This window comes from Pituophis catenifer, unplaced genomic scaffold (assembly GCF_029215685.1).
Source record: "Pituophis catenifer annectens isolate HBS135680 unplaced genomic scaffold, rPitCat1.0.hap2 SCAF_2, whole genome shotgun sequence".
Lineage (NCBI taxonomy): Eukaryota > Metazoa > Chordata > Lepidosauria > Squamata > Colubridae > Pituophis > Pituophis catenifer.
In genome coordinates, this window is record NW_027256882.1 from 225,971,753 (window position 1) to 225,996,630 (window position 24,878).

General features: G+C 38.1%; 1 protein-coding gene across 5 annotated transcripts in view; it reads right to left on the bottom strand.

The window, feature by feature from the left end:
* Positions 1–24,878, bottom strand: part of SMARCA2 (SWI/SNF related BAF chromatin remodeling complex subunit ATPase 2) — a 118,377-nt gene that overhangs the window by 75,518 nt on the left and 17,981 nt on the right. For all 5 annotated transcript variants that reach the window (XM_070938625.1, XM_070938626.1, XM_070938628.1 and 2 more), the window contains exons 3-8: positions 21,920–22,049; positions 11,934–12,254; positions 11,158–11,241; positions 8,898–9,147; positions 3,869–3,995; positions 2,821–2,994 (exon numbers count right to left, since the gene is read on the bottom strand). In XM_070938625.1, coding sequence (XP_070794726.1) covers positions 2,821–2,994; positions 3,869–3,995; positions 8,898–9,147; positions 11,158–11,241; positions 11,934–12,254; positions 21,920–22,049 — 1,086 coding nt within the window. The remainder of the gene's footprint in view (positions 1–2,820; positions 2,995–3,868; positions 3,996–8,897; positions 9,148–11,157; positions 11,242–11,933; positions 12,255–21,919; positions 22,050–24,878) is intronic.

Consider the following 24,878-nt stretch of genomic DNA (forward strand, 5'->3'; position numbering starts at 1 on the left):
TTCAATTTTTTATTCAATGCAGAACAGCAGTAAGTAGCAAGCAGTATTCTATGTGAGGATGAACTGAAACTCTAACAGTCTTCAGTATCAGCCATACTGGTTACGTCTAATGGGATTTGAAGTACTATGCTGTTTCTATCTTGAGAACTGAAAAGACAAATGGCTACATATGGTTTCTCAGAAGTATGCTTCTGGTTGCATGCCAAACATTACTGAACATAGAACTAATAAAAAGTAGGGGGAATAAAACTAAATTTATCTTAACTAAGTTCAATTAATAGGATTATAACTCATGTATTTAGTATTATTCCTCTTTCAATTTTAGCAATGTAATTTGGAATGGGTTTGAAGATTTGGGGTTGCACATATAATCTTGAGGATTTGCAGGCTGCAAAAAAAATTGGCAAGTTTAGGTAGATGGATGGATGGATGAAGTTAGGATGGATACTCAAAGATAGGAAGGCTAAATTACATGTCTATTTTTTTAAAAAAAGCCCTCTTTTTTGCAGTTTAAGTAAATCTAGAATAACTGCTGAATTGCCTATAATTGCCTATTAAAAGCTCATTGTAGTTTATATTTTAACAGAACTGTCAAAGACAAAAGTCTGCTATTCAATTCGTTGCAGAAAGCCAGTTCAGTTCAGTGGCTAAAAACAGTGGACTAAAAACTGGAAAACTGAGTTCTATTCCTGTTTTAGGTACAAAACCTGCTAGATTATTTCTGAGCCAATCTCTCTCTCTTAGCCCCTAGGATGCAGAAATGGCAAATCACTTCCAAAAGTCTTGCCAAGAATATTTTAAACTCCAGCGACTCATCCAATCAGTTGCCACAAGTCAAGATGACTTGAAAGACTTGATGCATAGATAGGCATATATGTACATACATATTGGGAGGTGAAATCTGTCTCATGGCAATTTTTAGGTTTTTGATGCAGTCTTTTAGGATTACCATATTAAGTTTGCAAAAATTTAGATAATCATCACATGCCAGCAAAGAGATGAAGCAAACTTGAATTCTTTGCTGGCATTTAGTAGTCATTGGGATTTATGAAGCCCAGTTATGGCAGCCTGAATGCAACCTTTCCTCCTTAATTTTCCTGCCTCTCTTGATATATAGTTATTTCAGCAGCTGCCAGTTTCTTGAAAGGCAATTTCTTGAAAGCAGAGACCCTACAGATTTTTCTTACTGCAGAAGCTAAAGTAGCTGACCCTCTGGTTTCTGTACTGAGCAGATTCTGTGGTAACAATTTCTTGTGAAAAACAGGGCTTTTAAAAAAAAATAGTCTCTTTCTTCAAGGGCCAGTGGCTTTTAAACCTTTTCAATACAAAAGTTACAAGCTATGATATTCTGCACTTGGATTCAGTGTTTCCTGGATAGTAGTTAATAGGCTGTAACCATAATGAGGAGAGATGTTCTCTTTGATGTGGGACAAGGAAGAGGCTCTAGGTGGATCTGAATATATCTGCACATGTGGCCCAGATCTACCATTCAGCACTTCCTGCGACTGTTTGGCTCAAAGCTTATCCAGCCTGGTGAGTATCTGAACCTCCATTCTCTAAGGGCTGAATCCAAGGAAGTGGTTTCTAATCCAGCTAAAAAACATTGTTAAGAACTATTTTTAGTCATTGTTTCTGGAATTATAATTCTCAATGAAGATCTCAAAATTCAATTCAGATATATCTAAAATGCAGAAGAGGAAATTGTTAAAACCTTTAACAATCTCTGTTAAAACCTTCTAATGGACACAAGCTATTTAGCATTTGTGAGATCAACTATAGATTGATTATTTCAGAAAGAGGACATAGCTTGTGTAAAAAAACCCCAAAGTTCAGTTCCTGATATTTCCATTTTTAAAAAAGTCATAAAAAGTTACCAAGTAATGTCTTCCAACATGCCAATCAATGGAAATAGTATTAATTCCATTAGATACAATTCTAAATCATAATTTCTCATTAAAAGACTTCAAATATTGAATCCACCAAAAAGAACCAGAAGTATAAAGTGGCCTCATTTCCTGAAATGTATATCAGGACAAGCCACAACTTGGCGCTTTACCCAAAGAATATTTCCAATCCAATATCTGATACTTCCTCATAGATTTGGGAGAGACTAAAAGCCTAGATATTCACTTCCTGCCAGGTTTGGAAGAACTGAGCTTCTGCATCTATCCATTTGTTACATATCAATAACTAAAAAACACAGAATGACCCATTCTGTCATTTGGGTCCAAGGAAGAGTATTTTTTAATACGATTTATGACAATGAAGTAGGAATGGTAGGAACAAATGTGAACTTTCACAAAAAAAGCTGACAGATTTTCAAACAACCGGGAATGGGTTTCCGTGCAGCAGCATATGCGGGGGACCCTGGCAAAATGACAAAAAGCGTTGTGCCAATGCTACGCAAGCTCCGCCCCTTTTGTACGTGCATTGTGTTCTCGCATGCATGGGTGAATGGGATGGAGCTCGCCTCACAATGGCACAACAGTTTCATTTTGATGAAAGCACCGGATCCTGTGGACATCTCTGTATCAGCAAATTCCAACTCTTTCAGATTTTTCCAACTTATGTATTGAGCTGCCAATTCATTGTGGCTCCTTCTCATTATGTTAATACATTAGACACAAAAGAAGCAGCTGGATCTTCCTCCAAACTCTGCATGAGCATTCACTGACAAATGGATTGCGGAGTAATGAAAGCCAAGCCAGCATATCTAGCAGGATATAAAACCTGTAAGTGGGCCCTTGACAGATTATTCCATCCACTTGTAGAGGGGAAAAAACATACAAACCGAACAGTCCCAAAGTCACCAAAGGGTACCTGGTGCTTCTGTCTACGTTTTCTCTCCTGCTCTATTTTCTGTTGTTTCTCAAGTTTCTCGGTCATTCGGGCTTCCCTCAGGGTCTGCCGCTTGCTCCGTTTGTATGCCTTAGAGTTCAGAGCAGTCTCCAAAGTTGTGTCCCGACGCATGCATGCCACTACTTCTTGTCGCAGCTGTGAACCAGAAGAGATAGCATTTTAAAAGGAAATCAGGTCAGAAAAATTGCACTGATAAAAAACGGAAACAAAGAAAAAAAAGCATTTCAAAGTGTTCTTTCCATTTTGTTCTAGATGTCTAATATAAATGCGATTGGACTTCCAGATTCTAAAACAAGTTTGTTGATCAAATAAAGCGAGTTAATTTGAATTTGAGAAATCTAACCAGGCAGGTTTAAAAGAAAACAGATTTTATCAATTCAATCCTGGCATTTATATGAAAAGTGGATCTGCAGTGTCAAATTAATTTCTTTCTTGATTTTAGTTTCATAAACTAGGTCTGCATTTATTGTTCTGTTTTTGTTTTGCTTTTTGTTTTAGTTTTAGCTGTACTGCTGTTTGTTGTGATTGGGTTGCTTTGTAAAAAGAAAAAAGAAAAGTTAATAAAATTATTCTATACCCTTGCAGGACAGGGAATTATGTAAGAGACAAAACAGGAATGGCAATAAATCTTAGCACTTAGATTTATATTCGCTCCATAGTGCTTTATAGCACTCTCTGAACGATATACAGTGTCAGCATATTGCCCCCAACAATTTGGCTCCTCATTTTACCAACCTCGGAAGGACAGAAGGCTGAGTCAACCTTGAGCTTATCAGGATTGAACTCCTGGTTGTGGGCAGAGTTACTTGCAATAGTGCATTCTAACCATTGCGCCACCATGGCTCAACTGCAGCTGCTTTGCTTCTCTTCTATAGGTTGAGCTCACATGAGACACATGAAATTCATTGGTACACCAATTACTCTTTAGCTTTAAAATAGAATGACTGGCATATAAAGGCCCTAAGTGTCTAATCACAAATATACCTTTCCCTCCAGTATAATGCATTACCTGGCGCTGGAAATTCAGTAGCCTAAGCGCTTTCAACTCCACTGTGGCTTTAGTCCTCAGATCTGGAGGTAAAGAACCAGGCAAATTTTCTAATTCTTGAATTCTGTGTGCAATTCGAGCCTGAAGCCTATGTAGGTAAGGACACAAGAATTAAAAAAAAATAAAAATGAACTTATCAGTTCCAAGTCTCTTTCACTATCTCTTGGCCTCTCTAGTTTGCTTTATGCATGCATATCAGCAGACCCTGTGTTTTAAAACAAATAAAGTGAACTGAGCCATAGTTTTTTTTTTACTGTTGAATAACACCCCCCCCCCCCCAACACACACAGGTGTGCAAACATTTTGTGCAAAGGAATCTGGAGTTTTCAAATGCTGCTGTTGTCAAGCCCCACAAAACTGGCCAATTCAAGAATGGAGAACCATTCAGATTTCAAAAAAACCCTTCCTTGACTGGTTAAAAACTGTAAAAGTTCTCAGGTAGACTTATAACAAACCACTCAAGGTGGAGTCTCTTTTAAACCATGCCCCTACCCTAATACCCCTGCACCTCTCTCTCCTTCAGTATCAAGGCATGCAGCCAAGCCCGTTATCAATGGCCAGAATTCCTGGGAACAGGGATATCATATTAGTGGTGGCTGGAGCAGTTGCAAAAGCTCTCTTTTTAACATCTGCGGGAAATGTAAAAACAACTTGAACTACCATAAGGACTATTTTAAGGCTACTGGACCATGAACTGTGTAATATCAATATATATAATCAAAGAATGAAAATGCAGGAACCCATAGTTTGACGTAAACACGAAGAAATTCAAAACTGGATCTCCAGGCCTTTGTTGCCTCACAAAAACCTTATATTAAGAACTCTATATGATCACACTGTCAGCATTCTGAGTAATGCACCCATTGAAAGCAGAACTCCGAGGCATGTGGATTCCTCAAAGAACAGGTTTATTGGATACATCATATTGGCACAGCCGGTGAAAACCAACTCTAACAGTTCCTGCGGTTTTCACCTAATTAAAAAAATAAAAATTCCCCCTCTCAGGTGTCATCGGTCACATCCCAAGCCTCTGAAGGGAGCCCTGGCGTCTGAGGTCTTCCTCAGCCTGGTACAAATCCCCGGTGGTCGTCGCCTCCACTTGGACCTTGGGCTGGGTCACCACCAGGAGGGCGGCTTCTGTCAGCATTGCTATGGTCTTCAGGACCTCTGTAGGGGTCTGCAGGCTCTCCATGGGGGTCATGCTGGTGCGGTGGCTTCTTGCCCCTGCTTCTCCATCTCCAAGGTCTTCCCTGAGTCTTCTCTGCTCCTCTCAATAGATCAGGTAAGCAGCCAGGGCTTAGGACCCTGGAGAGCAGTTCCGGACAGTTTGGAGAGTTGGTTTAATGTCAGCGTTCAGAGTAATGCACCCATTGAAAGCAGAACTCCAGTAGATTCCTCAAAGAACAGGTTTATTGGCACAGCCGGTGTAAACCAACTCTAACAGTTCCCATGGTTTTCACCTAATTAAAAGAGTAAAAATCCCCCCCCCAGGTGTCACTGGTCACATTGTCCAATGAAGATGGATGGCAGGCTCCTCTCCTCCTTCAACAGCCACCTGTTTCAATGACCTTGGTTCCCACAGGAAAACTTTATTTTGACTGTAGCCAGGCTATCTACTTCCCCCCTCCCTTCCCCCTCTGAGGCGTCATGGCAACTATGAGGCAGCACAAGATGGCTTCAGCCAGGCTCGTTTCAGAATTGACACACACTTCTAACACACTGAGCTAGTGAAGATGAAGTGACATTTATCTGTTATCTAGCATTGACAAACCAAGCATACAGCCTCCAGAAAGTTTTCCCTATTCACAGAGTCCTTTTTTTCCCAGTTATCCTTCATGGAACTTAAGCAGTTCAAGACCATCATCCTTGGCTAAATGTAATGTTCAGCCTACAATCTGAAAGCTGTTTCAAATGGTGTATTGAGATTCTAATTAAATGGGGAGCAACTAACCCTCAACTGTGGTTAAGATCCTTGCTAAAAGATTCTTTAACTGTGTTAGCAGCAAAGAGGCAAAATTGACAAGTAGCTATAGTGAGGAAATACACATCTTTCAGGGTAATTTCTAGGCCGTTAAAATGGTGTTACAGCCACAATGGGTCATTTGTCTTAATAGCTGCTATCAATATAAAGAATATGTTTAAACTAGCTGAAGCATGTGCACTGGAAGAAACTACCAACAATACCAAATTATCACCACTGCCATTAATTTGAAACCAAGTTTAAAATCTGTAGTCTTATTTAGCATTTCCAAAATAAAAATAAATAGAAGTGAAATGGTCTTCATTATGACATTTAAAACAAAAAGGCTCAGAATTGCTTTTATTTAATTACTATGGCATTGTATCAGACACGGAATTATAATTTATGTGGCATCTTGGAATACTTTATGGCAATCTACTTTGTCCTAAAATGTAGGTATCTAATACTTAAATCATCTTCACTGCCTAATCTTTAAAACAGATGGGGAGAAAGGCTATTTTTATCTTATGGGGGAAATATTAAAAGCCATTAAGTCCTAAAATCGAGACAAAGAGGAAAGCAGTTTTCTGAAGCCGCCAGTTAAAGGGCTTTGGGGATTTAAGCTAACCCTGTCCAAAATTTGTTTAATTAATCTCCACAGTGTAGTTATTTGTCTTTTTCTAAGCAGAATGAGAATTCTTAAAGGGATGATAAAGATCTTCTTGCAAAAGGGCCCCATCCCCTTGAACCAACTGAGCACAACTACAGATGTTATTGGATTCTAGAGTAGGTGCCACAACTGCAGAATGATAGCTCAAGGAGCACGGAGAGGCAATTAAAAAGATCCATTTGATATAATCCACTCTGCTCATCATTTCAGGACAATAACATATGCAATTTTTTAATGAGTAGTAGAAGAAAAGTAGCTTTGCTCATAGTGGAATGACATTAAATTACACTGTACATTAGTCATTTCAGAGGAATTCATTAAGATTAGAGAAGAACAAGTACTTTGTTTTGTTAAGTGTTAGGAGGGCTGTTTAAGAACTTGTGCATAAATTTATCAAACTGGCCCAGCTTTAAACAGCAAATCGAGTTGTTATCAACATGTTAAATATGTGAAGGGTTTATAGGTATTTTTTCACAATATCTGTTGCTGTTCCCATAAAAGGATAGTACTTAAGAAGACACTGTATAAACCTGTGTATGTTAAGCACAATGAATTTGACAAGAGGCATCGTACTGCACTTTGACCTGCGGGAAATGGCTGCAAAAAAAGCATGTGAAATATTAAGCAACATCAAATACGCAGGGTAACTTTTAGAACATGAGAATTTATTTTTTTTCGTTTTTCTGTTTTCATCAGAAGGATGAACAGAAATTAGAATACAATTACTCGAATTAGACATAAAGAATGGCAGCAAGGATGATCAGGGACTAGAAATTAAATTCTGTGAAAAGAGACTGAAGGAGCTGGGTATATTTAGCTCTGGGGTAAAATCTGAGTTGGGGCGATATGATAGCATTCTTCAAATACCTGAAAGAATGTCACACTTGAAGAAGGTCAAGACCTGTTCTCTCTTGTTCAGAAGTGCAGGACAGGGAATAATGGATTTAAAGTTACAGGAAAGCGGATTCTAATGGTGGGTTAGAAAAAAAACTTTCTGACAGTAGGAGTACTTTCACAGTGGAACCAATTACTGTATTCAGAGAAGTAATGGTCTTGCCTTCATTACATGCCTGTAACTAGAAGGTATCTGGGATACTTTAGTTTGGATTCCCCCACTGAATAAGGAGTTGGATTCAATAAGCCAAATGGCTCCTTTTGCCTATATGTTTTTAAGACATTCTTAAAACATTAAAGCTTGCCCAAACAAAAATCAAATGTATTAACTAGAGACACTATCGGGATTTATTCCAATTTTAATCTCACTTAAATGTAGTTCCTTTTTCCCATTACTGAAATACAAAGTTCCAGATTTTTATTTTTTTGCTTTAGAGGTTTCTTTTTGTTTGTGTTTGTTTTTGTTTTGCTTTAGAGTAAAATTGTTTTCAGTATAAAGCTTGGCAAATAAAAAATGCCTTCTACTGAATCAGAAACACACATATATTGTATACATACTCAGAGATTTAAGGAAAGGAAATGAAAAGATAGAGGGAAATGTAAATATTTATACAACATGCACATAAACCAAATCTGCACAACTCTTGAGCACCAAGACCAAAAATGCCAACTTGGACTAGAGAAAAAAACTAAAAGGAAAGAGCTGCTCAATCAATGGGCTATATCATTTAGAAAAATTATAAATTACATAAACTGGATGGCAAACAAATTTTGATCTTGAAAAATTAATAAAGAATCTCCTATATTAGACTACTGAATGGATAGAAGTCACTTTGAATAAGAGGCAAATGAGTACTCTCATGTAGAGAGATCTATTTTTTCCTATTAATCTTTCCAAATACACATATAAATACTTTTTTCATTCTGTCATTCTAATGTGCCCAACTCATGAAAAACTTTTTCCGGGATATAACTGACTGCAATAGAAAAAATAGAAGAGGTTCTGAATAGCACAATTTTATCATTTCCATATATATATATATATTTTACAGTAATTGATTTTACTTAAACCTGGTTGAAAAACTCATTTTTTAAAAAACTATCAAAATTTTGAAGATTTCTGTTTAAATCCAAACTCCAATCCCAAACTGACTGGCAATTGTTAAGCCTAGCCTATTTTATTCCAGGATTGGAAAAATTTCCTGTAGCAATCGTTTGTGGTTATGCCCATAAAATTTTCTCTAGTTTTGAAATGTTTACAATAGGATGCCAAAGGTTAGGGATTAAAAATTTGATTCAACCTTCCTATCCCCTTTATTCCCCAGCCCTACTTCCCAGCTGATTTTCAATTCTTTTCCAAAAAAAAAAAAAAAATGTTATGAAGTTTAATTTAAAAAACTGAAATGACAATAAAAATCATAATTCACAAAGCAAGCTAATCTGAAATACTCCAGTTTGGCTATTACCTATATTCCCGTTCCTGAAGAATTTCAACAGGATCCAGCCCCTGAGGCTTTTGGATGGGGCTGATACGGTTCTGTTTTTGCTGCAGCTGAACAATAGGCGAAGGCTGACCAGCTGCAGGCTGTGGTACAGAAGGACCTGGCATTACAGCTGTGGGTTGGGTAGCAGCAGGGGCAGGTGATGGTCTTCCACTTGGAGGAGGAACAGCCAACTTTTGGGGTGTATTTGAGACATTTATATCCACTCCTTGCCCTGAAAAATAAAAAGTGAGATAGAAGAAATACTGGTTAAAATCTAAGCATCTTAATATAAAATTATTTTGTTGAGCATCTAGATTAGGGGTGTCAAACATGCGGCCCATGAGCTGCGTACAGCCCACGTAGGCCACGCCCACCACGGCTCCACAAGGGCAAAAAAATCTCGATATATCACGATACAGCCCGCAATGCGATTGGGTTTGACACCCGTAATCTAGATCAAATGATATCAACTTCAAAACTTCTACAGTACTTACAGGCATTCACATGTACATACTAACAGAAGCATGAATAACACAATTGTGTTATGTTTAGGTTTTTAATGTTTAGTTTTATGCCTAAAAAAAACATCCCTCGTGAAACTAATATCTCTGCCCTAATCTATGATTACATTCATTATTTTCAATTTACTCTGATTCTCAAATTATGGTTTTAGTCTCTTAATTATCCCTGTAATGATGTTTGTAAAACTGCAATATGGGGGGGGAGGGGGAAAGAAGGAGGGGGTGTCAAAGGAATAATGTTAAAGGGATTTCAGATGCAAAACAACAAAAGCAGGGGAACACCTTCTATTCATTACAGACAATTAAATTATTTTTCAGTCAAGAACCTGGAAATGCATCAGAAAAAGGTAAATAGGTTTTGAAACTTTCTATCTGTTATTCACACATCTGATAGACAACACAAATATTTTTGCCTGGGATTCCAGAAACCGAGCAAGTGTGATTTTCTAAATGTTATTCAGCTAGAAAGCAGGGAAGACTCTTTCATATTCTAAAAAGAAAGGCAACAGTAGAATAGATAACTGGAAGCTAATTAAAACCAAGCTAGGAAGAAAAAAATGTAAGAAAAATATTTTTCAGAGATTACTGCCACCTTAAAGTCTTGTCAAAATCTTAGATCAGTATCTCTAGAAGCAGAATATTGTGATGACTCCTTGAAATGAAAACTTGTTCTTTTCCACTAGAACTATCATTAAACCTCACTTCCCATGTGGGCATAGCATAGAAGAGTGATGGCTAACCTTTTTGCCATCATGTGCCAAAAGTGGGGGGAGCACGGGGGGAGGGGTTGTGTGTGCACATGCCCTCACCCGTAATTCTATGCACCCCACCCCTTGCGCATGCGTGTGTGACCCCCCCATGCTCCCCCCGCTTTTGACATGCAATGGCCTGGTGGGCCTGGTAGGCCCATTTTTTTGCCCTTCCCAGGCTCGAGAGGCTTTCTAGGAGCCTGGGGAGGGCAAAAATGGTCTTCGGAGGCTGGAAATGACCCATTTGCCGGCTTCTGGTGGGACCGGAAGGCCTGAAAATCAGTTGGCCAGCGCCCGCAAGCACGCTGGAGCTGAGCTTGTGTGCCCACCAATATGGCTCCGTGAGCCACCTGTGGCACGCGTGCCATAGGTTCGCCTTCACGGGCATAGAACATTGAATAATAGGATTGGAAGGGACCTTGGAGGTTTCCTAGACCAAGTCTCTGCTCAACCAGCAGAGCCTATGCTGTCCAGTCTCTTCTTGATAACCTCCAGTGATGGAGCACCCACAACCTCTGCAGGTAAACCATTTCACTTGATTAATTATTCCCATGTCAGAACATTTCTCCTTAGTTCTAGGTTGGATCCCTCTTTAATCATCTCCCACCTCAAGTGCTTTGGAGAATAGGTTGACTCCATCTTCTCTGTGACAGCCATTGTTAGACAGGTCTTCACAAGAAGAAACTTTTGTCTGTTGGAGATACTTTACAAAAGGAGCTTTGGGAGGAGAAAAAAGGGGAAAACAGAACTAAAACGTATCATGGTTATCTCTGTTCTCTTATATCTTCTCTTATATCTTGGGAGAAAACTACCAGCTATTGTGAAGATGTGCCATTAAGACAATATAGAAAGGAAAGGATTTGAAAAGACCTTTTTTGCTGCTTCTTTCCCCTCCTCTTCTCAGATCACGACTATCATGGTTAACTGCACATGAACTGCTGGTAGTTTTGGGTTATGGTACTGCAATTTTACCTTCTGGCCAAGTTTTTGGAGCCATGGCAGCTGTATGTCCTGGCATTCCTGAAGCAACTCCGTGTCCAGGCATGGGAACAACTCCTGCAAGGAAAAATGCACATGACCTCTTATCAGAAGGTACCAAGAACTTTTATGCAAAACAGCTTCTGTGCCTTAGAGGTGATTTTCGGGAAATTCCTTCATATGAATTTGTGTGTGTGTGTGTGTGTGTGTGTGTGTGTGTGTGTGTGTGTGTGTTGTTAATTAAACATTTACATTTTACATTTCAGCTGAGGTTTTTAAATAGAAATGTGATGTTTCCTTTTTTTTTTTTTTTTGCTCCATTTACCTAGTTCATACTAAAAGTAAACACATACAAGGAAATCGACCCCAATTTTTATTTGAGGGCAGACTCTTTATTTCATTTCAGGGATCTCTATGGAATTCAATACAGTTCTGTTTCCTTCTTTCTCTGCTCTGAGGTAAACGTATAGAAAATCTCTCACCAGGACATTACACGAAATGATATTCCACCACCCCACATAGAAGTTGTTTTTTCTAGTGTTCAAATTACTCAGGATCCCATAATGCCTCTGTTTTCTGCGCTACTCGGCCACATTGCTTCTACATGCATCTATGCACTGAAGCAAAAGGGGAAAAAAGAACAGAACTCCCTTTTATTCCTTTTCTCACAAATCACTCTTTGAATTCCGATTTACACGTAATTGAGAAAAGGACACAATTTTGTCCTCAGTCTTACGTAGGTATTATAATATAGAAGGTAGCCGTTTTACCAGATGGTTTGTAAAGAGCCTGTTGCTGCTGAATCCCAGGCAGTGACCTTTTTCCTTGTACAGCAAGCTGAATGTTTTCAGGAATTGGCTGTCCTCTAGCCAGCATTTTGTATGCTAAAATCTGAGCTCGGAGCTGATGCAATTGAACAGGACTGAAAGGTGAAGGGCCTCTACTGGGTTGACTCATCACTTGTGGGTCCACAGGCATCATGGGTCCTGGCTGGCTCGGTTGCATTTGGGGTGGAGTTGGACCTCCTCCAGACATTGGACTAGACACGTGCTCAGGTGCTCCCAGGGGAGACGGATGCGGAGACATATAGCCTGTAGCCGAAAACAAAAGAAGCAGAAAATTCATGATTATTTGGTTTCCAACTAATAAACCCTAACAACTGAGTACTGCCATTAGCTGCAATAATCATATTTTTGTATGCAAAACTATTCTTCCAAAAGACATTCCTAATTCTCGAGGGAAAAAAGGAGTTATTAGGCACATTTCCCTTAGGCACATTTAAACTGAGCTCTTATCGCAAATAACTTTGTTCTCCATGTTTTAAAAAAAACCCTATTAAACCAAAGAGTGGTCAAAACAATAGAAAGAAAAATGAAGATGTCACATTATTTCCTCCCATTGAGATTCAGTTGGAAATGTCACCCTTACAGATATAACTAGTTTGATTTTGTTTCAGGATGTATATCCTGTCTTTTTTATAAGTGACCTTTTAAGACTAATTACTAAATAAAACCAAATGAAAAACCTACCAAATCAAATAAAAACACTTTTAATGCTGCTTGCATTAAGGTTTTATTGCCCATCTAAGGAAGATAACATATTCAAGCATATACATATGTGCGTATTTTAACATGTAGTTATTTAGTAGTGATCACTCTTCTACTATTCTTCAAGTGAATAATAAATTGGGAAGAGGTTTTGATGTCTTGTGAAACTTACCCATTATAAATGTATGTAATTGAAATTTCAAATGAAACATAACACACACACTTTTCTCTCATGCACACTAAGCATTTACCACTGAAGAACAGAAGCTGGAGTCACACAAAGTACAGACTGAGCATCAATGACCTTTTCAGAAGAGCAAAGGTAGCAATGTCTTCCATAACATAGCTACAGCATGCGAGCTAGGAGCTTAAATATGGTGCAAACAGAATGGACAAAGGGAGATTCACGAACCACCAAGTTTGGAAATGATTGATTACACAAAAATTGAAGCTGCAGGTGATTTAGAGAATTTTGTCTCTGAGAAAACCAAAGCTTAAAAACAAGAAAATAAAGGAAATAACCAGAACATAAATCTTAAAATAAGGGGATTCTTGACAGTGAGTGATAGTCTAAAATGCTCTAGGTATGGAAACTGACAAATACATGTTGTAAATATTATGGACTGTATCTGGGCTTGAGGGGAGGAGAACAAAACCCCCAACAAATAGACTGTGTAAAGCATTCTAAGAAATGGAGCCTTGGACACGTGAAGACCAGTGAATGACCCATTTTTTTTTAAAAAAAAAATTTGATTTATATGCCGCCCTTCTCCGGAGACTCAGGGCGGCTTACAATGCGCTAAGCAATAGCCTTCATTCTTTTGTATATTTATACAAAGTCAGCTTATTGCCCCCACAACTGGGTCCTCAATTTACCTACCTTAGAAAGGATGGAAAGCTGAATCAACCTTGAGCCTTGGCGAGATTCGAACCTGCAGTAATTGCAGGCAGCTGGTCTTAATAACAGGGTGCTTTAGACCACTGTACTACCAAGGCTCTTTGAATTTGAAACCAGAGCTGCCTGGAAGCCGGTCACTGCGTGAAAACTACTCATGATGCAAGACTTAGGGATCTCAATAATAATAGCAGCAACTCATGAGACACAGCTGAGATGGAAAAGTAATGCAGTGCTATAAAAAGCAAGAGCACACAGGAAGCTGACTGGAAGAAAACAACTCATGTACACATATCTACCCACCAGACTCCTTGATCAGTTTGGCGAAGATTCAGTGGGTCTGCGAGTGAAAGCGGATCTGCATGAATGTACTTAAGCAAAACCTGGCTACATGGTGCTCAGTACAGCTGGGATCCTTTGTAAACAGGCTTGCCACTTGCTAACTTACTTCAATCTGAGATTATTATCTCACCAAATGATATGTGAGTCTGGTCCCCAGATAAAATGCCAGACTGCTGCCCTGGGCTAATAAAATAAACCTCAAGACATCCGTTCCTGGCCATTCACGAGCTGTGCACAACAGCCTGTGAAGAGAACTGGTTATCTCCGCTCAAACAGTGATTGTTTACAATATGAGTGAAATGATACAACATGCTTTACTTATCCCAGAGCAGGCAACTATGGCCCTTTTATGACTTGTGGACTTCAACTCCCAGAATTCCTGAACCAGCCATGCTGGCTCGAGAATTCTGGGAGTTGAAGTGCACAGGTCATAAAGGGCCCATATTTGCCCACCCCTGCCTTGTACAATACATGCTCCCACAAATAAATCCACCAATCTGTTTATTCTGCTAGGTTCCAGCTTTACCTCTCTCAGTCACTGCTTGAAATGTTACTGCACGATGCATTTTTTAAAGTTTATTTTTATCCCACCTTTATTACTTTTATAAATAACTCAACAGACATACTCAAATGCTCCTTCCTTCTCCTATTTTTCCCACAACAACCACCCTGTGAGGTGAGTTGGGCTGAGGAGAGAGCAACTAGCCCAAAGTTACCCAACTGGTTTTCACATCAGTGAAACTAGAATTCATAGTCTCCTGATCTCTAGCCTTGTGTCTTAACCACTAAATCAAACAGGTGCAAGAACAAAAAAATGTGTATTATAGAAAATGGCAGGCTGTACTCAGCTGTGCGTATCCAATGGCAGAACAATATGGGCAAAGGTACTCACTTCCTCCACATGTATCTGCTCAGTTTCCAAGAATTTCCGTTCTACAACTTTCCCGTATTGTAGAACTTTCCAATCATGATGTTCCAGTCCATAATGTTCCTCAAGAAAATTTCCATTTAAACCATTTTATTCTAGTTTTCCAGATGAGAAGTTGAAAGACAATTACTGTTTGTCTCCTATGGTTGTTGCAAAGTGAAGAGATATTCTATGCCTCAGAAATTATGACCATACATAACACAATCCTTTAATCAGGCAGGCATGTTGCATTGAAATGAACAGAACTTTTACATGCACCAGTGTTATGCAGAGCCACAAAGTTGTTATCAATGTGCAAACACTGGTAACTGTGACAAACTCTTTAGTTCTTCAGCCATGCAAGCAATTATCTACAATAGGCATATATTGTATAAATGTAATTCTTTCTACTGAGCAGAGTAATTATGGGCTATATAGCAACATAGACACCAAAACGAAATACAATATTTTAACATTTAATCCACAAACATTTAACCCAATCACTTTATAGACTTTGTTTTGAACTTCCAGAAAGTACAATAATCCACCCCTACATCTATTCTACAATGGATATAAGTCCTACTTCTAGAACTGCAGTAATCTCCATTAGCTTTCTTTTAATCAGTGCCTTCTATGGGCAATGGACTTCAAGTCTATAAATACCTAGCCAACCCAGAGGACATCAGATTAGGCAATGCTGATCTTAAATGTTCACTTTTGTCCTGGAATCTTAAGATCTGGTATCAAACCTGTCTGGCATTTTTATAAACTCTCTTCCACATTTATTTCCATTCAGAACCAACACTGACTGTACCTCAGATCCCTCTGTTACTCCTTTCCTTCCTAAGCACAGTAAGTTGCCAAAATTCCTTACAGTTTAATTGCTTCTAAACAGCAATCCTCTGAGCACAAGCTGGAATTAATATAGTACTAAACCAGCAATGTTTTAATGCATGAAAAACATTATTGCTAAAGCAGTGCAAAGGTAAAATTAAATATATAAAATAACAATGGTTAATTAGTAAAAAAAAAAATCTAAATTCAATTGCACTCATTTTACATTTTTAACTATTCAAGCCTTACGTTTAATCAGGCCTATACGTGTACCATATGTATTTAATCTTTTAAAGAATTAATTAATTCAGATAGAACAGAAGGGAGGAAGATTGAAAAACAGCTGAACAAAAATCCTGCAACTTCTATTCTGCAATGCTTACTCTAATGTCACACCTTCAGAGAATCGTCACAATACTCCCTGTACTTAAAATGCTCTATTACATAACTGAAGGCAACAAAGATTTTGATATGAATATCTTTTCATAATAACTGCAAGAAACGCTCATACTCTAAGTTGTCTAAATAGCACAATTATCTTCTATTTTAGAAAGGCAACAACACTTAGACTTATATCCACTTCGTAGTGATTTACAGCCCTCTCTAAGCAGTTTATAGTAAGCATATTGCCCTCAACAATCTGGGTCCTCATTTTACCAACCTCAGAAGGATGGAAGGCTGGGTCAACCTTGAGCCAGTGAGAATCGAACTGCTGGCATCAGTAGAATTAGCCTGCAATACTCCATTCCAAAACTCCTCTTCAATCACCAGCCTTAATTCCTCAAACCCTTTCACTTTTGGAAAGGGGGGAGGCATGCAGATAGTAAGTACGTCAAATTTGGTCTATTCTCTCCCATCTTTCACACATCCAGCACACCACCAAAAATAGCTCTACTAAGAGAGATGAAAGTAAAATGAATTTGAATCACTCTAAAAACAAGCTGAGCTTTTCTCAGATTGTGGGAAGAGCGAGATAACTTATCATAACAAGCTGTAAAGAGGAGAAATTCCTGATGAATTGTATCCCATATATAATGAGTCATTTGGATTTTCTGCTTCTGGACCAAACTGTCTTGTGTTACATGTACTATAGCAATTTTACTGCACAATTATTAGACCTGTGATACCATTCCAGTTTGCACAACTCCAAACAATCAATGTGCAACCCAAGGTAACTATTATGTCAAAGATTATGGGATTTGTGTTTTATGTGCTAGCCACATAAAACACATTTTTGTTTGTTGTAACTATGTATGTGACTGCAATTAATCTACCGGTCTCAAAGTCACTCCCATTTGTTGTTTTTTCTTGAGAAGAACAAAAAAGAGCATTACAACAGAGTCAGATAAATAATCGGGGGAGGGGGGGAGGGAGGGAGGGAGGGAGAGAGAGAGAGAGAGAGAGAGAGAGAGAGAGAGAGAGAGAGAGAGAGAAATGAAAATTTAAAAAACAGTAAGTCATAGAAATCTCCTTATGGAGCCCAGCAACACTGTCATATTTTAAAATAAATGTCTGTCACCCTGTTCTGTGGAGCTTCTGGAATACTAGATAGCTGTTTAAATCATGGAACATTTGTGAATATTATATAAATATCCAAAATGTATTGCAAATGAATGGTTTCAAATATGAATTCCTTGGGGAAAGGACCATGAAGGGTGTGCTCCTGTAAGTGCTCATTTGTTTTTTAAAATTGCCAGAGATTATTTTATACTAACCTTCTGAAGTTCTGAAAGCTTAACCAGGCAGCATATGCTGCTACAAGAAAATTTGACCTTTCAGAGGCCTTCCTTGTCTTCCATAAGCATCTGAAAACAAACATCTGCAGAGACACTGGGGGATTGCGACATGAAGCTTTAGGAAAGGCAGGCAGCATTATTAACATATGGCCCAAAGAAAGGAACTGTGGAAAAGGTTGCATATCTAGCTTGAAATGCATTTTTAAGTCCGCCAAAGCCACACCGTTTTTAGATAAGTTAACACCTGCATCATTGCTTTGAGGAGGGAAAACAAAGGCCCCTAACTATGCCCTTCAAACTGCCAGATGCCCGATATATCCACATCTAAATTTCTGAAGAGCCAAACACAAAACCGGACACTTGAATAAGCCACAAATGATTTATATTATATTTGGTGACCTATAATTTGCACATACCCAATTATTGGAAGTATTTCAGTTATTACAGCACCATGAAACAATAACCAAATTACTCACCATTTCCTTAATAAATAACAAATTATAATGCCAAATATTGATCTAATCTTAATAATTGTATTCAATTACTTAATTTGCAAAAATAACTCTCTGTGAAATAGAGCTGGGAAAATAAATGTTAGTAAGAAAAAAAACATGGGTGCAATAAAATTACAATAGAAGAAAATATAAGTAGGTTAGGGTTGAATTCAATTCAATTCAAATTCAATTCAAACCTTTATTGTCAGAGTACAACATGTATACAATGAGATTGGCTGAGCCTCCCTCCGTGCACCCCCCCTCAACACAATACAACTCACAGTGAAAGAACTGGGGAGTCCTTGGTACTCTCTGAATTTGGTTGTTTGCTTGCAGACATTTCTTTACCTAACTAGGTAACATCATCAATGCTAATGAGTGTGGAATTTTCTTCCTGTTCATATACAATAACTTGCCCTGCCAGTATGATAAGGATGTGGTTTTCTTCTTGGTAGTTTCTTGTTTAGGGCACATAAGCTGAATGAATGAATGAATGAATGAATGAATGAATGAATGAATGAATGAATGAATGAATGAATGAATGGAGTTGCTTTCTGCAAGTGTTTGTTTGGTGTTAATTCCTGCTTATCTGGGTGTTGATTGGTGGAGAGGATGTGTTCTGGTCTTTTTTATTTCCTTTTTAGTTTTTTAATTGTCTCTTTTGAATGGCATAATTTATCTCTATGATTACTGATTTATCTGAAGTTTCCAGGAATTCCCTAGCATTTTTAGATTTAGCTTGGTCTGGATTCTCAGTTTCCAAGTTGAAACTAGGTGATGCTGCTGCTGCTGCTGCTGTTATGCATTCAGTCGAGTCCAACTCATAGCGATTCTATGGGCCAGGTCTCTCCACATCTTCTGATCTTGCACTATTTTGAAACTATGTAGCAGAGTGCATTTATGAAGACATGATTAAACATCCTTAATCTCAAAACACATGGACAGACTCAACCATAGTTTCAACTTGCCAGAAATAACAACACTTAATTAGCATTCAGAACCAAATAACAGCAATGGTATTTAATTACACCATCATTATTTGGCTGTGGAGAACACGTTTTCCTTAGGAAGTGCACTTCTTCTTCTCCCTGTTCATTTGAGCAGAGATGTTTACTGTCTTCATCCTCCCCTTGGCACCATCAATACACCAAGTCATGATAAACTACATCCCTGAAGAATCTAAGGACAGTTATGTGTGCAAATTGCTAAAACCTATTCATCTTGGTGTTAATTTTATTTCCAAATCATCAATGCAGCTTAAACATCCCTGAATATTTAGTATTACATTCTACCATTTGATTTAGAACAAAGAAGCAATGACAAAGCTTGGGAGTTATTCACTGACATAAGAAAAATGTCCTCCCACTATCCACAGGAATGTGGATTATGAAGTAAATCAGATTCAGCTTCTACCAAGCTAACAAAAAAAAAAAAAAAAATTGTGGCCCAGATCTGTGAAAGTCCATCTGTATGACTGAAATCAGCCAAATACATGCTCCTTAATGAGGCACTGGAATTCTGTTGTTGATGTATTTTATGATTGGAAGGTGTTATTTACTCCAAGTGCCACAGGTTATTAGGTTATCAGTTGTTGGATTTTAAGCATTGTACACCACCCAGGGTCAGTCTTGTGAGACTGGCCAGCCATATGATTTATTTAAATAAATTTTAAAAAATTATAAAAATAAAAATGCTAGAAGTGGGAAATAGATGAAAATTATCCTCCTTAAAAACCAAGGTACATGAGTAATGAATATATACTGAAAGTCTAGGTTTGAACTTTAGATGGGGGGGGGGGGGGTCAAACCTAAGCCTGAGCATCAATAGTATTGTGTTTTTAGAAAGTCAGCAAGGATAAAAACAAAGGTATTTTTTTTCCTTTATATTTTTCACTTTGATGCTGGAATATGAAAAATTTTGAAGCAACTTCTTTACTTTTTTTAATCTCCAGAAATGGGGAGTGGGGCGTAGGGAGACAAATAACCTTTAGTCTGGAAATCAACTAAGTAGTTTATTATTACTGATAATTTTAGCATTTTTAAATTGGCCAAGTTTCATTTCCCACCCTCCATAAAAAATGCATCCTAACCCAGCTGAATCTCACAGTAAAGTCAGTCTCCAAAGCTTCATCTCTAAGGATTACCCAGGTGATATGATGTAGTATTTATACTAAATCCAAACTGGAAAGAGCCCATGGCAGTCTTATAATATACGTACTTTTGGCAGAGTTCAGATTGTTAACTATAAATATGACTCCAAAATCACCCTTGGTAAGTTGAGAAGGTGAGCACAGGGAGCTACAGCTCAGTCCTTGCTTAAATCCCTTTCAGAACTAATTTGAGAGAAGCCCAGGACTGGGAAGAGCTTCTGTCCTGTTCCTTAAGTCTCAAGGGAGGAGTGTGTGTGTATGTTTCAGCTTCTTTACGAAGGGACTGTGGAAAGGAGGTGAATTTTTCTCTGAAATGCAGGATTGATCTCAAAGTCAAAAAGCTTTTGCTGCTGGGACCAAGAACTGCCAAAGAAGAGTTATGCTGAAGGACATGGATGAGGATCAAAGAAAAAATATACACTGCAGACCTAAATCATATAACTGAAATCGTATTTCTAATTCTTACATTTCACATCTTCCCCCCTCAAGGAAGCTGTACAGTGTTATCTTTCCATCTTAACAATTGAGTTTGGCTTATACGTGTAATTGTCTTTTGAATTTCCTTTTTTAAAATTAATTTGTATATAATTCATTTTTCTTTTAATATTGTTGGTATTGTATCACCTCTGACAAATTGGAAAATGTACATGTTCAGCTACAATGGTTGGTTTTATTATGGTTGGCTGCAGAGTCGGTGAGATGTTGATTGGATTTGGCATTTTTATCCACCTACTGAGTCCTTCCCAAGAACCTAGGATAGGCAAATGTTGTTGTTGTTTGATGGTGTTACGAGGTATGCTTGCAGGATATAAGCTGCTCTGAGTAAAGTTGCCTTTTGCAATTGATTGATGATAAATTTGTCAATGCCCATGGTGTTCAAGTGACATTGTTTTGGCATTCCATCCAAGGCATCTATTACTTTTGGTACTACCATTGCCTTTTTCTTGTTATTATTATTAGATACAAGTATTTGTGGATAGTAGTATTGTGATAAAAAAATAAAGTGTCCTTCAAGTCAAACTCAATCACGTGCAGTTTTTAGCAAAAAACAAAAACAACAACAAAACAAAAAACAAAAGCCACTGTCTTCTCAGATATAAGGAGCCCTGCTGGCACAGTGCTTAGTGCAGTATTGCAGGCAAACTCAGTCCACATGCTGGAATTCGATCCTGATGGGACTCAAGACTGACTTAACCTTCCATCCTTCTGAGGTCAATAAAATGAGGATTCAAGGTTGTTGGGGACCATATGCTGACATTGTAAACCACTTAGAGAGGGCTGTAAAGCAGAGGTCCCCAACCCCACTACCAGGCGGTGGCCTATTTGGAACCAGACCCAGTGAGTGGCAGGCCAGTGTGCAGCTCTATTTGCACAAGTGGTGGGTCAGCGCCCGTACATGGGTGCACAATTCAACTTGCGTAAATTGAGCTGCTCATGCGAACTGCTTCTGTAAAGCACTATGGGGCAGTATATCAGCCTAAATGCTAGTGCTATTAATATATTTTCCAATTTTCCAGTCAAGCCTGCAGCCATAGTCAACCTTACTCCAATATAAGCATGTGGCTTTCCTTATTCAAAGCAATGAGCAAACCACATATTATTTTCTCTAGATCTTAAAGTACTTGACATTGATGAATACTTAAGAAAAACAAAAGTTTCAATTTTTCATTTTCTGCATCACTTTGAATTTATCGCTTCAAGCAAACATCCTCTACCAGGTATTATTTATACTTTTAAAGGTTTATCTGTAACACAAACGCAACAAGGCTTAAAAGCTATCAGTTCTCATGTCAAAAAAGATATATAATTTCACAATTTTATGAATAATCTAAAATAGGACAAAACTATAAACCTTGACTGTGTTGATCCATTGGACTCTGAGGTGGTCCCATGCCAGGAAGAGGTGGTCGCATGTTTGCAGCCTTCATGGAGCTGTTGTGTAGGTCTTCAACTATCCCTTTTTCATGCAAACCATCAATAGGCTGTAAGAGCAAAACAATTTTTTTAAAAAAAATCTTATTATGTTTCTTGGATTTACATCCTGCCTTTCCTCCAGTCTCTTTCCTGCCTCTAATAAGGCTTAAGCAATGTGCTGCTTTGGCTTGCTCCATTTGAAGATTTATAGTAAATTACAATACTTAAAACACACTCATACAAATAAGCAAGCACAAAATAGTATTAAAATCAGACCAAAATGTGCATGAAAACATCAAAGAAAATAAAAAACACAGTCAGCATTAGTAGGAAATGAAACTGACCTTAATATGCAATAGCAGTAATATTTTCTGAAATTACATAATTTTATCTTTTTTTTTAATACTGGCTGGGATCTATGAGAGTTATAACCACCACACTTCTGGAAGTGGCAAGGGAAGGCTGAGCTATTGATATTTTAAATACATGCCCTAACATTCTTCTGTTTCTCTTCCCCCAATCATTTATTATATGTAGACACTTGTAGTGAGCTATATTTTGGCAGCAATATCAACAATAATCTGTGTTCTTAACTACAGAGCATTACTAACCAGATTTTTTTTTTTAAAAAAAGTTACCCTTTCCCAACCTTACTATCCTCCATGTGAATAGTCCAGTTTCCAGAATTTACAGCAATGGTTGTGTTGTGTTATCTGGATGAATCTGGGAATGAAGCTTAATTTTTATATGTAATAGTTACTACCATGCTGTAAAAAAAAGTGTTTTCTCTCATTACAGCAGTCAATCTTTTTTTCAGGTACCCAAGGGACCAAAAGAAGTTACAGGTAGTGCTCGACTTACAACCATTTATTTAGTAACAGTTCAAAGTAACAACTGAAAAAAGTGAGTTACGGCCATTGCAGCATCCCCGTGGTCACGTGATCAAAATTCAGATGCTTGGCAACTGGCATGTATTAATGCCAGTTGTATTGTCCCAGGGTTATGTGATCACCTTTCATGACCTTCTGACAAGCAAAGTCAATGGGGAAACTGGATTCATTGAACAACCGTATGACTAACCTAAGAGCTGCAGTGATTCACTTAACAACAAGAGAGGTCATGAAATGGGGGGAAGCTCACTTGACAACTATCTTGCTTAGCAATGGAAATATTGGGTTCAATTGTGGCCGTAAGTCGAGGACTACCTGTAGGTAACTTCACAAAGCACTTTTCAGTTGTCACGTAACTCCAGCAAAAGCCATTCTTTACAAGCAAAGCAAGGCTGTATTCAAGAATCAGTTATCAGTGAAGGGAAAGACGAGGAAGAAGCTGAGCCATCAGAGGAAAAAATGAAAGGTCAGCTGCACGAGGCAGGAGAGGCTGCCATGTGAGGACAAGGTGAAGCCCACCCTGCATTCAAAGAGAAAAAAGGAGGAGGAGGGAGCCAGGAAAGAAACCTGAAGGCTTCTGAATTGAATCATCAACAGAGGGTAAAATAAAAAAGATTTTCCTCACTTGTGAGGGGAGAGCCCAGGGGAAATGCTATTTCAGGGGAAGAAACATTTAATAGTTGCTCTGAGAGTGTCTAAACAAACATTATGTGCAGCTCTCTAAAGACTGTCTCCTCTCCATACATGCAAAGCTGAAGGGCTCAGGTTTCTCACAACAACTCTCAGCCAAGCCCATATCAGGTTTTAGATCCCAAAATGTGTGTGTGTACATGTGAGCACAAGCGTGCACCCAGGCACACACATACAGACTGACTGCTAGGGAAGGAATTGGAAAGTGGAAAAGGGAAGGATAGGAAAAGATAAGAGAGAGATTTAAAGGAATAAAAATTAAAGAAATTTAAAAACTTAGGAGAAAAAACACAAGAATTCCAGATTTCTGGGGTGCAACTCAGAATTTACTGATTTTTGATCTGCCACAAACACTCTTCATACAAAATTGCCATTTTTAAATGTATCTGTTCCAGTGGGTTATTTAATACCCTTTTTTCCACTTAGAATGGCAGAGTATTGTTTTTTTTCCCCCAAAAAAACCCTCCCCACTTGTAGTTAAAGCTACAGAGCTAGCAATGTACAAAAACTGGATAAGCTTTGATCCTTAAAACAGACTGAGGAAAGTACTCATAGTTATCAAGAAAATAACAGAGGAATTCTTTCAGGAAGTCCACTTAGCTAGTTACAATGGAGACCTATCAAAGGTGAATCTGGGACAAGATATTCTAAAGTTACAAGCACTACATGTCTATTTCCTGTTTTAAAGTTGAGCTGAGATACAAAGAAAATTGAATGGCTGTATCTGTAGGGCATAAAACACTCAACCGTATATTATTCTCTGATGCAAGGAGTTTTATTCCCTTGTTTAATATGGACTCTTAAAGATTCAGAAAGTTCCGTGACAGTTAAGTAGATCAGTTAAGAACTGAAAAGAAGCCAGAAGGTGGAATGAGGAAACCCTGAGAGATTAATTACAGGAGAGAAACTGATGCATATTAATCATCTCTTAATAGTCTTGAGCAGTTACAAAAACAGGATTAATATATCAAAAAATCAAGAGACAAGCAGGCTGTTACTCAATCCAATACCCAAGTGCTAAATTAAAGAATTAAAACTGCAGTATATTTGAGCACGTGGCGCTGCGCAGCACAGAAATACAAAACATTAATTCCTATTTATTTAATATTTCGGGTTTAATCAACTTCAACAACTGGGAACAAAAGGCTGCCACCAATAATCAGTGTTGCCCTCTATCAATATTTTCTATTGTTTTCTAAATCATAATGGATGCCTGTTGTGCATGAGACATCTCAAAATAATTTAATTCAAAGTCATCCTGGAAAAGAGTTGATGTAAAGGAAAAGAAAAAGAAAAAGAAACAGTGCTTCAGAAAGT